The 14,307-nt window shown below is 57.1% G+C and overlaps 7 protein-coding genes across 7 annotated transcripts; 3 read left to right on the forward strand and 4 right to left on the reverse strand.

Moving 5' to 3' along the window:
* Nucleotides 1–1,478: 1,478 nt before the first annotated feature.
* BKA78DRAFT_71614 (uncharacterized protein) lies at nt 1,479–3,578 on the forward strand. The gene is made up of 2 exons (XM_066893632.1): nt 1,479–2,417; nt 2,471–3,578. Exons 1-2 carry the CDS (start codon nt 1,779–1,781, stop codon nt 3,368–3,370), a joined length of 1,539 nt encoding a protein of 512 aa, XP_066747454.1. The 5' UTR covers nt 1,479–1,778; the 3' UTR covers nt 3,371–3,578.
* BKA78DRAFT_71680 (uncharacterized protein) lies at nt 3,579–4,663 on the reverse strand. The gene has a single exon (XM_066893634.1). It carries the CDS (start codon nt 4,360–4,362, stop codon nt 3,787–3,789), a length of 576 nt encoding a protein of 191 aa, XP_066747455.1. The 5' UTR covers nt 4,363–4,663; the 3' UTR covers nt 3,579–3,786.
* BKA78DRAFT_329756 (DASH complex subunit Dam1-domain-containing protein) lies at nt 4,396–5,183 on the reverse strand (the record flags this gene model as incomplete). The annotated part of the gene is made up of 2 exons (XM_066889698.1): nt 4,396–4,615; nt 4,690–5,183. 2 exons carry the CDS (start codon nt 5,181–5,183, stop codon nt 4,396–4,398), a joined length of 714 nt encoding a protein of 237 aa, XP_066747456.1.
* Nucleotides 5,184–5,454: 271 nt separating this feature from the next.
* Nucleotides 5,455–8,162, forward strand: BKA78DRAFT_376894 (uncharacterized protein). Its single transcript, XM_066892849.1, has 3 exons — nt 5,455–6,960; nt 7,014–7,155; nt 7,208–8,162. The coding sequence occupies exons 1-3, from the start codon at nt 5,749–5,751 to the stop codon at nt 7,708–7,710; spliced, it is 1,857 nt and encodes a 618-aa protein (XP_066747457.1). The 5' UTR covers nt 5,455–5,748; the 3' UTR covers nt 7,711–8,162.
* Nucleotides 7,764–8,182, reverse strand: BKA78DRAFT_71589 (uncharacterized protein). Its single transcript, XM_066893630.1, has one exon. The coding sequence runs from the start codon at nt 8,087–8,089 to the stop codon at nt 7,817–7,819; it is 273 nt and encodes a 90-aa protein (XP_066747458.1). The 5' UTR covers nt 8,090–8,182; the 3' UTR covers nt 7,764–7,816.
* Nucleotide 8,183: 1 nt separating this feature from the next.
* BKA78DRAFT_71628 (uncharacterized protein) lies at nt 8,184–10,966 on the reverse strand. Its single transcript, XM_066893633.1, has 5 exons — nt 10,754–10,966; nt 10,579–10,704; nt 10,321–10,333; nt 10,094–10,271; nt 8,184–10,037 (listed from the first exon to the last, which is right to left on the reverse strand). Exons 1-5 carry the CDS (start codon nt 10,797–10,799, stop codon nt 8,670–8,672), a joined length of 1,731 nt encoding a protein of 576 aa, XP_066747459.1. The 5' UTR covers nt 10,800–10,966; the 3' UTR covers nt 8,184–8,669.
* A 380-nt stretch (nt 10,967–11,346) lies between these two features.
* On the forward strand, nt 11,347–14,191 carry BKA78DRAFT_349620 (N-acetylglucosaminyl transferase component Gpi1; the record flags this gene model as incomplete). The annotated part of the gene is made up of 7 exons (XM_066890834.1): nt 11,347–11,466; nt 11,522–11,618; nt 11,680–11,900; nt 11,948–13,079; nt 13,126–13,587; nt 13,639–13,730; nt 13,793–14,191. 7 exons carry the CDS (start codon nt 11,347–11,349, stop codon nt 14,189–14,191), a joined length of 2,523 nt encoding a protein of 840 aa, XP_066747460.1.
* Nucleotides 14,192–14,307: the final 116 nt, after the last annotated feature.

Raw genomic sequence — 14,307 nt, forward strand, 5'->3', positions numbered from 1 at the left:
TTTTCCGATCTTTTCGATCTTGTATAGAAAACGGTGATATGCTGGGCTGCGCTCAAATATCGGACGGCGCTGTCTCGGGATTGGCAGAGTCCGGGCTCCGAATGGCGTTGGCCGAGCTGGCGGTTTGCTCTTGGCCATGAAGAGCAATAGCAACCGACATGGAAGCAAAAGGGCGTGTTGCTGATGCCACGTGCGGGGAGTGGTCGCAGCATACGCAGAAGTTTGTTATCCGCCGACATGCATGTAGCTGGTTCTTGAAGAGTAATTGGATGCCAGCAGCGTTGCGCCACATGAAGAGTGTTGTTTGGCTGGCATTTGGACAACCCTCCTCGCTTTGATTGGCAGTTTGACAAGTTGACCGCCATGGAATATCAGATGAGGATGCAGGCCGTGGAAAGGGAGAGCGAGCAAAGTCGCGATGGCGGGCGTCAGCAGCAAGGGTTTCTGGCGCTGTGTAATGATGTGATGGTCAAGGAATGTAGGTACAGCATAACGGGCGGTCCGCAAACGGGACCGGGCTAGCAAGGCTCTGTGCATGACTCGGGCCACGATACCCCAGGATTTCCTGGCTGGTGGGGCGATAGGATTAGACAATTTTTTTCTTCTGTTGTTTATCGCGCGAGACTCGGCGTCGAGGAAGCGGCAGGTCGGCGGCATCCAGGCGGCATGTTCGGCCAGGATACTGTTGGATAGGCAGAGTCAGCAGCAACAGCGGAGCGGAGCTGGAGGCATGTGGTGTTGTGCGGTTTATGCCTACCTCACATATGATGTGACGGGTACGGCTGGGACCGCCTGCTGGGACTGGGATGCTCATGCACACCCAAAATGCTGAATCAGCCACACAAGCAGGGGGGCACTCTGTTTACCACGGTTCTATAGCTGCGAGCTCTCAGCCAAACTCCTAATTCCGTAGACCGTCGACGGGCCACGCTGACGATGCGGCATCCGATGACTCTTGTGGACAAGGTTAGGACACCGGCGGAGGGGCTGGGGGCGCTGCGCTATTCATTTGTGCTGGTGTGACCATCAGGCGCGGCGCAAGCTGTGGTTGTTGAAAGGTGTGGATTGGCAGTAATGGGCCGGATCTCTCGGGATGGCGGGCCCTGCACTGACTGGTCGACTGCCGAGGCGGACTGGGGCTGACAGGGCTGCCTCTGCATCCACGGGTCCCACGTCATGATCGAGAAACTTCCTGCACCGCGACTCTCTCGGGGACAATTGCTGTGCTGATGTGACCGTGACTTCAAATACCTCGTCGCCCCGAGCGCGCGTCTCTGCTGTTTCCACTCATCCCAGCCTCTTTCCGGATCTGCATTCGTCACTGGTACCTTCCTCAGGTATCTATATTGCCCGCCGACGGACAAAGGCCACAGCTTCTCTTCACTTCCGCCTCTCTCCCCTCCCTCGGACTCGTCACCTCTTCAGTTGCTATTCCTCCAACTGCCTCTGAATGCAATCGCGAATCCTCGCATTAACCGCCGCGACATCACTCCTGTCGCTGGCCTTTGCTCACGGCGATGAAGCCCACACTGCAGACATGTCCGGTATGGACATGAACCCTGCCGAAGCCTCGCCCAAACCGGCGGGCGAGGCCTTCACTGCGCCTGGAAAAGAGGGATGGCCTCTGAGCTACTGGAGCTATTCGGAAAACGTCGGTCTGCTGTATACGTACATGGCGCTCGTTGTGCTCAACTGGATCATGATTGCTCCGCCAGGTGCGCCTTTGGCTCTCGAATAGAAATCAATCAAGTTCGTGCGCTGACCTCGCAACAGTGGTGATGTTGAGCATTGCGCGCTCGCGCCTCGCTCTCCCCGCTCAGTTCCTCTTCCTCGCCTCGCAGGGAGTCGCCCTGTTTACGGGAATCATCTACGACGCCAAAACTCCAGACCTCTATCCAAACGACGCTCACTCCAAGCTGAGGTGGATAATCTTTTGGATTTCGGCCGCTTGGGTCGCCCTGGGACTTGTCAACCTGTATGCGGACTGGTCCAACCGCTCCAAGACGCAGCCGCTGTCTACCGCCCTCATGGCGCAATACCAGCGGTTGCAGCAGGCCCAGCAAACGGCACCCAATCGCATGTCCTACGACTCTGGCCAAGGCACGGAGCGCAACTCGGGATCCCTGTTTGGACACTCCCCCTCGTCGCCTTGTACCGAGTCTGAGGAACGCCGCCATTTCCAAGATGACCACGACGACTACGAGGCTGCAGCATTCGATGATGCTGATGCAGTCGAGGAGAAGCGTGGTTTCCTTCGCAACACTCGCGTGGACCGCTTCATGTCCCGCGTTGTGCCCCGCATCGGCGATTGTCCCCTCAAGATTATGCGCTTCTTTTATGTCTTGATTGAGCGACTAATCCTCGTTCTCGGATTCGTGTCCGTAGCGACTCTTACGACGACGGTTGGCGGAATCTCTGTAAGTGATCGTCTCTGGCCTCACTTCTTGAGCATATGACTGACTTGCGATAGCGCGGCAATCACATCTTCAACATCTTGGCCCACTACATCAAGGGTGCCATTTTCTTTTGGTACGGCCTCTTGACCCTCGGACGCTGGATGGGAAGCTTTGCAGACTTTGGCTGGGCTTGGAATGTCAAGCCCCCGCAGGAGCTTGTTGGCCGGGCCAAGGCACGGATGCCGTCTGCAGAGTTCACCGAATCGTTTGTGATTTGCGCCTACGGCGCTTCCAACGTTTTCTTGGAGCACTTGGCCGCGTGGGGCTCCGAGTGGACGGCGCAAGACCTCGAGCACGTGTCAATTTCTGTCATGTTCTTCGGCGGTGGTGCGCTAGGCATGCTCATCGAATCCAAGAGGGTGCGGGAGCTGCTCAACACGTCAATTCTGAGCACCCAAAACAGCATTCTACGCACAGACGATGACCACTTTGAGCGGCCCAAGTCGTACAGCGTCTCGTTGAACCCGATGCCGGCCATTGTCATTTTGCTCCTCGGCAAGATGATGGGCTCGCACCACCAATCCTCGATGCTTTCGACCATGGTCCACAAGCAGTGGGGCAACATGTTCATGGGCTTTGCTCTTGCGCGCTGCGTAACGTACATCATGCTGTACCTCTCGCCGCCGACATCGTTCCTCCCTGCACGCCCGCCGTCCGAACTCGTCACGTCGTTCTGCCTGATTGCTGGCGGCATCACCTTTATCGTCAGCAACAAAGACACCGTCTCCGCACTCGAGTCGTACGACCTGGACGCCATGTTTACATTTGTCATTACGGTCGGTTTCACGGCGCTCATCATGGCATGGACCGTTGTCAACCTCGCGTTCAAGGGTTGGGCTGAGCGCCGCGAGCAGCGCGCGACTTTTTCCAAGACCAGCAACGTCGGTGCCGGCATCAGCACTTCTTTGCCTTGAGATTCTTCAGCAGCAGTGGATACTTCAAGCATTAATGATACCCAGCAATAGCTCTTCTTTCTAATTGCACGGAAACGGCGACTCTCGACAACCTACCCCGACCTACGCTATCCTCGCCATCATCAATAGACTCGCACATAGACTGCCGGATCCAGGGAGTCTTCGAATGTCTTGGGTGGCACGGTTGCCAAGTTCTCGCTTCGTCGTTCGTCTCGTCCGGCTAAGGTTGTGCTCGCTTGGGTTGTTTTAGCCCTGCCGGCGGCCGCGATCCGAGCCGGCTGTGGCGGTTTTTCTCAGCCCTGCGGGCTTCAGGTACCTTGTCGTTGGTGCCAGGGGCTTGCAGACGACGGCGGGACTAAGAAAAGCCGCACGACCTGATATTTTGCTCCGTACCCTTTTTTTGTTATACCCATTCCCTATTTTCTACGTCCCTCCCTCTCTCTCCCTCTCCTCATTTTCTCCCCGAACAAACGTCTCTCCTTGTTCCGTTTTCCACGTTTTGCACGATGCGCGGAATTATAGCGTGCGCCTTTATGCGCTGCTCCCTTTTTGCTGTTTCTCCGCCAATGATACCACTGCTTCTTTTGTTCTCTGGAATGGATGGATGGATGAATGGACGGATCATGGATTGCTTCTCTGGGCTTTGATACCCGTAATGTCTTTTTCCCCTCTGTTTGCTTGACGGCTTGTTGCTTGATAATCGTTGGTATGGATGTGAGCGGCGTGGTTTTGACCACGGGGATCGTGTAGATCGAGGCTCGGTTGATGAATGCGGGTGACTTGATGACGGTTTGGTTGGCTTGACTGGCGCGGTGTGGTGCTGGCTCGGTGTCGTGTCGTTTAGGGTAGTGGTATAGAAATGTCATATGAATTTTGTTGATGGATTGGTTGATTGATCGATTGCTCGCTTGCTCTAATGGGGTATCTTGATGCGCAACTTTGGAACCTGGTGGCTTTTGCCGATCGATATCGGGATCTCCACTCTCAACCATGGCAACGGCCAGATGGTTCACCACAGAGATGGGCTATCTTCCACCCCTGGGCACCCTCCCCACACCCCGGGGAATGCCCCTGCCCCTGGTGGATCCCCTGGTGGTCCTCCCCGTCCCGGCTGTTGCGCCGCCTCGAGCCGTGCCGCTGCCGCTTGCGCCGCCGCCGCGGGTGACGCGCGATGGAGCTGGCGTGGAGAATTTGGACGGAGCTTTGGAGGATGGTGGGTTCTCGACGAAGGATGTGTCTGTGGTCCTGTGGGAGAAAGAGTTCGTGAGCGACCACGACATCGAACAAGACTCGCGAATTGATAAGAAGGCAAAACTTACATGAACGTTGCCTCGGCAGCCTCAGCTCCCAACCCCGAAGCCCTCCTTGTCCCGGTTGTCGCAGCGCTCGCCCTCTCAACCGCCTCGCGCGCCCTCTCCCGCACCCTCTCCCGCTGGAAGCTCTCGTGGATCGGCGCCTCGGGGAAATCGACACAAAACGCATTCATGTTCAGGCCGTACAAGAAGGCGGCGAAGCTCTCGCTGAAGCGCGCCAGCGACTCGTGCATCAGCTGCAGGTGCATCATGTTTGCCTCGAGGTCGGCCATGCTGTCGCTCAGCTCGGCGAAGCCCGGTTCCAGCGTGTCGAGCGGGGTGATGGAGGAGCTGCCGCCTTGAGAGGGCGACGTGCCGTAGTGCCCGTAAGATGCGGAGGCGGACCGCCGGTGGCTGCTGCGGAGGGAGCTGCGCGAGGTCGGTCGGAGAGGCGTTGTTGGGCGCGAGGGTGGTTCGCGGGAGCGGGTGCGCGAGGCGGAGCGGTGCGGTGTGGTTGACATATTGGGTTGTTTTGGTGTTGCTCTGACGAAGAGTCCGGATTGAGATTGGTCGAATTGGAAGAGACGCGGTAGAGGATGGCGCGTGGTCGTGTGCGGAAACAATTGGAGTCGACGGCGCGATGTAAACAGTTTGGTGTTGAAGCAAACAGACCTACACCCTTGCGGCGATTCGAAAAAGTCATGGCCGCCTCAGGCCCTCGGTGACGTCTCGGATCGGCCAGCGCACAAATTCCCATGATGTGCTTCCGCCCTGCCGTAGCCGCCGCGCCCATGGAACCGGATGCCCAGCACTTGATTCTGTGAGCGATGACCTCAAAACGAATAATAACGCCCTCGAGGCCCGCGCGTTAAATTGCATTGCTGCGGCCACTTCATTACGACCGGCTCCAGCGTCTTCCGTCAGCCGTCAACACTGCCCCAGTCCCAGTCCATCCCGATTAAACCATCGTCCCGTTGTCCTTCGATCTTCCCCGACGCGGCCCTTCCCATTTGGTCCCATCCGCCCCAAGCTGCTGTTAAAGCTTACCATCCACTCCGCCGCCAATCTTCCACGCTGACGCTTTACATGCCTTCGACCTTGGCCCGCTCGACGCCGCTTTCACACTTATCAAGGAACCTAAGGACCTCTCCCGCCTTGCGAAACTCGCCCGCAGGCATCCCCAAACTATCCTTCCACCTCGGCCGCACCCCAATTGTTCGCTGCCTGCCCACTTCAGCTCGCACTTTTGCTTCTGACGGCAAGGCAGAAACGCATCGAATCGTTCTTAAGAGCAGCGCATCTTTTACGCTTGGTCTTGTTGCGTTTGGAATCGCACTTGGCGGCATCTTCTACGCTTACAGGGACCCCACCTCTTCCAGCCCGCGCGAATTCGCTTCTACTGCCCCTCATCCCGAGGCTTCCAACTTTCTCGCAGAAAAATACCCCCAAGTTTTTGGCATGCCGTCCGAAATCCCTCCCGGACGACCGGGAAACCTGACGCCTGAGCAAGAGGCCAAGCTGCGCGAGCTGTGGGCTGCTCTTGCGAAGCTGACGGGCATCGTCGACCCCAACGCTGAACTGCCCACGTCGAACGGCACCGAGTCGCCCGCGGCCGGGTCAGATACCAACACAGAGAGCGGACAGGGCTCGTCGGGCAAGAAGGAGAAGCGCAGCAAGCGCCTCAATGTCTTCCGGCGCAAGTACCACGAGAAGAGCGGCTCTACCGATGCCGACTCGAGCTCGACATCGTCTGCGCCGGCGGCCGACTCTGCCGCGAGCAGCGCGGGCATCGATCTCAACGCCCTCAGCCTCGACGACGACAAGCACGGGCAGGGCAAGGCGTTCCGGGACGCGCTGGCGGACATGTCGCCCGAGGATTTGCGCACCGCCATCTGGAGCATGGTCAAGCACGACAACCCGGACGCGCTGCTGCTGCGCTTCCTGCGCGCCCGCAAGTGGGACGTCCAGGCCGCGCTGGTCATGATGATTTCGACCATGCACTGGCGCGCCACCGAGATGCATGTCGACGACGACATAATCAAGGTGGGCGAGCTAGGCGCCGTCGAGCACGCCAAGAGCGCAGATGCGGACACGAAGAAGAATGGCGAGGACTTTTTGGCTCAGCTGCGCATGGGCAAGAGCTTTCTGCACGGTGTTGACAAGGAGGGCAGGCCAATGTGCTTTGTGAGGGTACGGCTTCACAGGCAAGGAGAGCAGAGCGAGCCGAGTTTGGAGCGCTTTACAGTATACACGATTGAGACGGCTAGGATGATGCTGCGGCCGCCGGTGGACACTGCTGTGAGTACTTGGAGAACGGCATGGCAAGGAATGTTCCCGCTGATGCGCCACAGACTGTTGTGTTCGACATGACTGGCTTCTCCATGGCAAACATGGACTACACGCCCGTCAAGTTTATGATCAAGTGTTTTGAAGCCAATTACCCTGAATCGCTGGGTGCGGTTCTCGTTCACAAGGCGCCCTGGGTATTCCAAGGTAAACAGAATCCCTTCCCTCCCGAAGACCCTTCTGACCCTTTCTCCCACAGGCATCTGGACCATCATCCGCGGCTGGCTCGACCCCGTCGTCGCCGGCAAAGTCCACTTCACGCGCAACACAGATGAGCTCGCCGCCTTCGTACCCCGCAACCAGATCCCGTCGGAGCTCGGCGGCGACGAGCCCTACACCTACACATATGTGGAGCCATCGGCCGACGAAAACGCACGCATGGCCGACAGCGCAACGAGAGACAAGCTGCAGGCGGAGCGCGACGAAATCGCCAAGAAGTACGAGGAGGCGACGCTCGAGTGGTGCGAAAAGGCCGCCGAGAAGGAGGACGTCAAGGACGTCGTGCAGCGCCGCGCCGAGCTGGCCGAGCAGCTGCGCACCAATTACTGGCGCCTGGACCCGTTCTTGCGTGCGCGCTCGCTGTACGATCGCCTTGGTGTACTTGGTGACGGTGGTGCGCTGGACTTTTACCCCAAGAAGAAGGCCGAGGAGAAGAAGCCGGCCCCCGCCGCTGCTGAGACGAGCCCCGATGATGTGGATTGAGCCCGGACCGACGGGGGCCGGGGTTGATACCAATCGCTTCTGGGGAAGCAAGACGGAGATGGGGCGGCTAGAGACAGTCGTGGCGCGCGACACATACGGGGAGACTTCATGTACTCAAGTAGAGGCATGCAAAGGACGGGACGCTTTCAGGCTCCCATGATCTTTCAGCGACACACTTGCACGGCATCTCGGTTTGGGGGAGGTTACTGGGGTGTGTGTGGACTTTTTCGCCCGGTAGTGAGGCAATGTCCACCGGTGATGATGATACCGAAGCGGAGAGATAGAGGAAAGGGAAGGGCAGACGGTACCACCGCAAAAACAGCGACGTGCCCGACCGAACAACGTTTTGTAGCATAAGTAAACCCCATTGCGTCGTCATATCAGTTGATCCAGCGTCTTGTTGCTGCTGCTGCAGGGCATCTAATTCATCTCTTTTCAAAGGAGTTCATCACATCCTGTGCTTTGCCATCGTCTCCGCTCGTAATCATTATTGGTCTTGTTGATACGGGAGGCTGGTGATGCATCAGATTCGGTAGCATGTGTGTTGCCTAGGCATTACGAGTCAAAAGTCCATCGAATTTCACTCGCATGTGGCAGGTGTGTCTGTGGACTACCTAGGCTCGCGATGTTCCATCCACAAGGGGAGGGAGATGCGAGATGCAAAGACTACAACTCAATGGGGGTTTGGCTAATCTCAGCTTTTTCAGCAAAAGTCCTTCTGCCTGTCTGCCCGTTCACGCCTTTTCGGAGAATGGTTTTTTTCTGTCAGTCTCCGTCTGAACTCCAGCACCATCGTCCGTCTGGCTTTTTGATCGTCCTTCCCCCCGAAGCTAGAGGGCCTCGAGTCCGCACCGTACCGTACCGTACCTTACCGGACGCTCACTCGCTCAACCCAAGCAATGGCCTCTCACCCACCCACTACCATCCATGTGACTCCTCCTTCTTCCGTCTCTCATCCCCTACACGTCCCAACCAATCCACTCCATCTTGGGCGGGGTCTCAGGGACCACGCCATCCCTCCAGGTGCCCGTCTCCCTCAAATGGACATAGGCGCCCTCCAGCTCCCTCCCCGCGTCGCCCTCGTACGCCTCGGGCGGCGCCTCGTGGAACGGGTTCTTCTCGGCGGGCGGCGTCGCGTGCCAGATGCGGATCAGGCTGCCGGATGCGTCGCGGTAGTAAGGGATGTTGTTGAGGTATTCCACGCGGCGGCCCTTCCATGTGGCCAGGCGCGTGCCGGAGGCGTCGAGGGTGAATTTGTGTTGGGAGGGGGCGGCCGGGGTGAGGGTCGTCGTCGTGCCGTTTGCTGTTGGAGGTTGTTGCGGTGGTTGTGGCTGGCCGAAGGCGCCGGTGCCCATTGGCGTGTTGGGCGTTCCTGCTGCCTTGAATGGATCGCCGCGGTGGAGTTCGGTCGGCTGCTGGCCAAAGGGCGAGGGGGTAGGTTGTTGCGGTTGTTGTGGGTTGCCAAAGGGACTGGCGGCGGGTGGAGCAGCTCCGAATGCGCCGCTCTGTGGTCTCGCTGCTTGCCCAAAGGCTGGCTGGCCGAATGGTGCTGTTGCTGGCTTGCCGAAGACTCCTCCTCCTGATGCTGCGGCTGGAGCTGCTGGAGCCGCTGGAGTTGCTTGACCAAAGGCGCCGCCGCCGCCTGCGCCTCCGCCTGGTTGTCCGAAGGCGGGACGGCCGAATGCTCCGCCTGCTGGCTGGCCGAAGGTGCTGGGTTGAGAAGGTTGGCCAAAGGCTGGAGCTGCTGTGTTGGGTTGGGAGGCTTGACCAAAGGCTGGCGCTGCTGCGTTCTGAGTTTGATTCTGTCCACCGGGTTGGCCAAAGGCAGGGGCTCCAAAGCTCATTCCTTGGTTTTGGCTCTGAGCTGGGTTGGCGTTGGCAGGTTGGCCAAAGGCCGGAGCGCCAAAGCCGGACGGCTTGCCAAAGGCACTGTTGTTGGCAGCTCCCAGCGACGACGGAGCGCCGAACGCGCTGCTGCCTTGGTTGGCTTGTTGCCCGAATGATGAAGGTGCTGAAGGTGCGCCGAATGCAGATTGCGGTTGCTGGCCGCCGCCAGGCTGTCCGAAGCTGGGTGCACCAAAAGCGGGCTTGTTTGCTCCGCCAAAGGCTGAGGGTCCCGTGGGAGGTTGTTGGCCGGATATTCCACCACTGCCTCTGGCGAAGGTGTTGCCCGTGGTCTGCGAGGCGGAGTTTTGCTCGCAAATGTCATTGCGGTTGGGGTGAACATTGTCGCCGTCGCAGATGAACCTGACTGCGCCATTCAAGTCGTTCAAGATGGACTGGATCTGCTGATTTGTTTCGTTGAGGAGAGCCGTCTCCTCAGCAGCCTAGATTCCCGTGTGAGATCCAGTGATTGTGAGCTTTCATGTATCGCCAAACTTACGCCTTGTTGCGGGTTTCCCAGCGCGTAGAATCTGAATCGCACTTCTTCAGGACTCTGCTCGACGGGGCCCTCAATCAGCTGCCGGGGTATTCCCTTGACCGGACCGTAGGCTGAGAATGGCCATATAGGGCGATCTGTGGTCAGGTCCGTCTTGATCACATCGGTGTCAAGATTGTATCTTTCTGCCGCGTTAGGTCGTGAATGATAGAGCACTTCGGTTGACGTACTTGTTGTTTTGGCCTTTTTTGCTCCAGTTAGAAAATCTGAGCAGCGTTCCCATGGTGGAGGTTTGGCCAAGGGACGAAAGTTTTGAGCTGAGATGCAGACAATTGAGTACGAAAGGTGATGGGTGAGAGGGTGAGTAGAAAGACAAAGGGCGAAGCAAAGTGTGAAAAAGGTAGAGAGTTTTGAAATATCAAGACTCGTGAAGCAGGACTCAAAGCGCAGGAGTAGACGTGAATGAGATCAACAAAATGGCGACTTACCATTACGAGCCGGAGCCCGCGCGGCACCACCACCAAAAGGATTGTTCAAGGCTCCATATCGATTTTGGTTTTGTTGCGGCGGCCGTGCCTGGGTGACTTGGCCGGGATGCTCAAACTTGCATCTCTCTGATCAATGTAAGCATTAAGACCTGTGAAGTAGGAACGCGTCTCTCACCTCCAAATCTACAGTTGCCCTGCTGAAAGTACCTGCATATGGTCATGGTGACGGGTACCGACTGGTCAAATTAGCATCTTAACAAAAGAAAGTGAGGTGAGGTGGACAGCGCTGGACAAGTGGTAGGCAAAGGAAGACCGAGTCCATTGTCAGCCAACGCGCAGCCGAGTCTCCCTCATTGGCGGGCCGAGAAGAATGCGGCGTGCAAAAGCGCAGCACCACAAAACCACGGCCGACAGCGCGCGGCAAAGGACATCAAAGACGCCGGCGTACCTTTTGAACGTGTGGTGTTGAATAATTTTTAGACGACCGCTCAAGTGCCGTCCAGTCGCCGTCGTGACGCGTGCCGCGCCAAGAAAATAAATCGCGGCCTTGCTATCATGGACCTCCCAAGTCCCCCAACGCGCCAACCTGACCACGGAACTCCCATCCGCTGCTTCGCATCCCAGACCGGCCCGCCAAAGCTTTGCCCTCGTCATGCGCCTGGCGTCCAGTGCGCCCATCTCCACATTCGCCGCCTTTCAACAGTCTCCCTCCCATTGACCTGGTCCTGTCCTCCGACTCCTTAGGACCGCTGCCGCCGCTGCCGCCTCATGCACCCATTCTCCGTCCTCACTCTCGGCATCTTCATCGCGGGATACATTACTGCTCGCTGGGACCTTGTCACTCGGCTGTATGAGCTTGCAATCTTTGCCTGGGATCACGGTGTCGTAGTACGAATCCCCGCTCCGCAATGCCATCGTCCGGATAACTAACTGATTCGCCCAGACACGCGCTGCGAAAGGAGCTGCCATCCTGACCGTGGCTTTTGTCGTCGTTGCTCTGCCGGTATCGCTAATAGCAGAGCACGAGTCCAAGCTGGTCTGTTTGACCCACACATGTGGAACTTGAACCTTTACCGAATCGCAATGGCTGACTTGACGCAGCATCCTCGAACGGGAGGTGTTGGTATATCCGCACGGGAGCAGCTCAAGCGACGCGGTTCCTTCTAAGCCGGGGGCGGAATGTTGACATGGTCACGAACAATGGGTTGATGCGCATTTTCTGGCCCTCAGATGCGTCCGCCGGATCGAGCGCCGGCGTGTTGCTGGGATGGAGGAACTCGGGCTTAGACTTTTTCGTCGTTACCGTCATGCGCGATGTGGAGGTGAGTTGTCTGTCTGGGATTTGCACCTTGTTGCTAACGCGCCGTAGCCGCGCGCAGTTGAGAACGCCTTGCGCGTTGGAACGCTTTTTCGAAATGCCCCGTACGCTATTGAGGACATCTTCGAGCGCTGCGGCCAGACCAGTTTGCAAGTCCTCGGCGTACTCAATCCTCAAACCCCGCCGAATGGTTTCGACCCAGGTTACCTAGTCACGTACACTTCTGCCAAATCGCGATTTCCAAGGGTATTCTGCCCCGATACGTCCGTAACCGTCCAAGTAATTCTATTCGACCGACCAGACCCTGCTCGCATGCAATACTTTTCACTCACGCCCATATCACTCGCGCTTGGAGACAAACCGGACAGAATCGCGAGAGACTTGGTGACTTTTGACGGAATAGACGCCGAGGAGGAGCAAGAGAGAATCAATCGGCAGAAGTTGGTGGAAAAGCTGAAGTTGCACACGGTTATCAAGCGGGCTCCAAGTCAAAAGGAGCTATCGCTTCCGGACATTGTGGTTCAAGGCAACTGCTCGTACGAAATTGCCGCATTGTGCCAGAAAAATGCAGGCCTTATCGGGACCCGGACAAAGCGAGCTCTGAGCATGGGAGAGCGTGTTGTCGAGCAAGCCACGACACTGTGGCATCAAATCTTGGTCTTCATATGGCTCGTCTTGAGCGTTTGGATTTATCCGGTGGTGACGCAGTTGTTCATCCTAGGACTCATAGCGCATAGGATCGCTGGCGAATTAATTCTTCGCGTCCTGGATTGGCGACTCCTCCCGGACTCTGCAGCCCTCAAGGATGTCTCGGCCACGGCACAGCAAGTGGATATTCGACTCCAGCAATTTTGTTACTGGCCGATCCAATTCCTGACGCTCCAAAAGAGGAAATGCCATTGGCAGAGCATCACGAGCAGCCATCCCGAGTACATTCGCTTCTACAACAGCCTGTGGCTAGTTGCAAATGACGTCATTATTGGTATTGCGCTCGGTTCGTATATTATCGAGAATGCCGAATTCGTGGCCTGCCAGGTGGACGGAGTCTTGACCGAATGGTCCATCGAGGGCTTGCGGAGAATGATATCTTGGTTGATGGACTGGCCGGCGGGATTGAAGCTCAACAACGAATTGGCGCAATTCTTGGGAGATCTCTTCCTGTGGGTCATTGACTACTGGGCAGGTAAGCATTTCTTCAGCATCGGGTTGACAAACTTCTGACAGACTAGGCTGCATCGCAACACTCCGACCCTTTCTACCCGATGTCATCGGCTTCATCGGCTTCTCCAGCTTCGCCGGCGCAACCATGCCGATCTCTCTCTTCTCTGACTTGGTTTCAGTCCTAACGCTGCACATATACTCCTTTTACATTGCGTCTGCCCGCATCTTCAACTGGCAGCTCAACATAATCTTTTCCCTCTTCCACCTCTTCCGCGGAAAGAAACGCAACGTCTTGCGCAACCGTATCGATTCCTGCGACTACGATCTGGATCAGCTGCTTCTTGGGACGATCCTCTTCACGCTCCTTTTCTTCCTCCTGCCCACTGTATTCGTATTCTACCTGACTTTTGCATCAGCGAGGATGGCAATCATCGTCCTCAAAGCTGTTCTTGATACCCTGCTGATGCTTTTGAACCATTTCCCAATTTTTGCCTTGATGCTTCGCATAAAGGATTCTGGGCGTTTACCTGGTAAGAAATATCGTTACTTCATACCGCAAAGCCTCGTACTGACTGGTCCAGGCGGCATTCGTTTTGATCTTCAAGATACCCGTTCCGCAAAACTCCCGGAACAAAGCCCACATTCCGCCTCTACTTCGTACATCATTCTCAAGGTAATTTTTGCAACCTTTCGACCACATCCAAAGACTTTTCATTCCTAACAATCACCGCGCAGTCCGTCCCCCTCAGCTTCTGGGCCATGTTTCACCAATACTCGCAGCTGGGCACGCGCATCCGCAAGCACTACATCTCGCCGGGCGTCTTCCTGTGCCTGGTGACGGGCCGCTTCGTGCCGCCCATTCACCGCAAGAACCTCTACAGCCTGCAGTACAGCATGCTGCCGGCCCGGCGCGCCAGCATCCTGGAGCTCTGGGCCCGGCTGACCGAGGACAGTAATGGCGACGGTAGAGACCACCACCACCATCATCTCTATGATAAGAAGCTGAAGGACGGCCGCCGCATCTCTGGTCTGGGCTCCGGCGCTGGCTGGAGCGGCGTGGCGCTGAATGGTTATGCGGCTGTTGCGGGCAAGGAGAAGATCAATGGCGTGCCGCGTAGGCACAAGGGTTCGTAGATGAGCTCGTCTGCCGCATCGTGGCAGGTGAGCGTAATGATGGGCGATTCTTAATGGAGTAATGAACGACTGCTCAACAGAAATTATGGATTTTCTCTACATTGAAAATGTTGGCC

Source organism: Phyllosticta capitalensis, assembly GCF_038381095.1.
Source record: "Phyllosticta capitalensis strain CBS 128856 chromosome Unknown BKA78scaffold_2, whole genome shotgun sequence".
Taxonomy (NCBI): Eukaryota; Fungi; Ascomycota; class Dothideomycetes; order Botryosphaeriales; family Phyllostictaceae; genus Phyllosticta; species Phyllosticta capitalensis.

What these genes read in the sequence shown, in the direction of transcription:
- BKA78DRAFT_71614 (XM_066893632.1), top strand. Translation starts at nt 1,779, where the DNA reads ATGTTGAGCATTGCGCGCTCGCGCCTCGCTCTCCCCGCTCAGTTCCTC. An exon ending in CGACGGTTGGCGGAATCTCT is followed by an intron (nt 2,418 to 2,470) that starts GTAAGTGATCGT and finishes GACTTGCGATAG; the next exon opens with CGCGGCAATCACATCTTCAA.
- BKA78DRAFT_71680 (XM_066893634.1), bottom strand. Translation starts at nt 4,362, where the DNA reads ATGGTTGAGAGTGGAGATCCCGATATCGATCGGCAAAAGCCACCAGGT.
- BKA78DRAFT_376894 (XM_066892849.1), top strand. Translation starts at nt 5,749, where the DNA reads ATGCCTTCGACCTTGGCCCGCTCGACGCCGCTTTCACACTTATCAAGG. An exon ending in GGCCGCCGGTGGACACTGCT is followed by an intron (nt 6,961 to 7,013) that starts GTGAGTACTTGG and finishes GATGCGCCACAG; the next exon opens with ACTGTTGTGTTCGACATGAC. An exon ending in GGCGCCCTGGGTATTCCAAG is followed by an intron (nt 7,156 to 7,207) that starts GTAAACAGAATC and finishes TTTCTCCCACAG; the next exon opens with GCATCTGGACCATCATCCGC.
- BKA78DRAFT_71589 (XM_066893630.1), bottom strand. Translation starts at nt 8,089, where the DNA reads ATGACGACGCAATGGGGTTTACTTATGCTACAAAACGTTGTTCGGTCG.
- BKA78DRAFT_71628 (XM_066893633.1), bottom strand. Translation starts at nt 10,799, where the DNA reads ATGACCATATGCAGGTACTTTCAGCAGGGCAACTGTAGATTTGGAG. An exon ending in GGGCAACTGTAGATTTGGAG is followed by an intron (nt 10,705 to 10,753) that starts GTGAGAGACGCG and finishes TACATTGATCAG; the next exon opens with AGAGATGCAAGTTTGAGCAT. An exon ending in TGGGAAACCCGCAACAAGGC is followed by an intron (nt 10,038 to 10,093) that starts GTAAGTTTGGCG and finishes ACGGGAATCTAG; the next exon opens with GCTGCTGAGGAGACGGCTCT.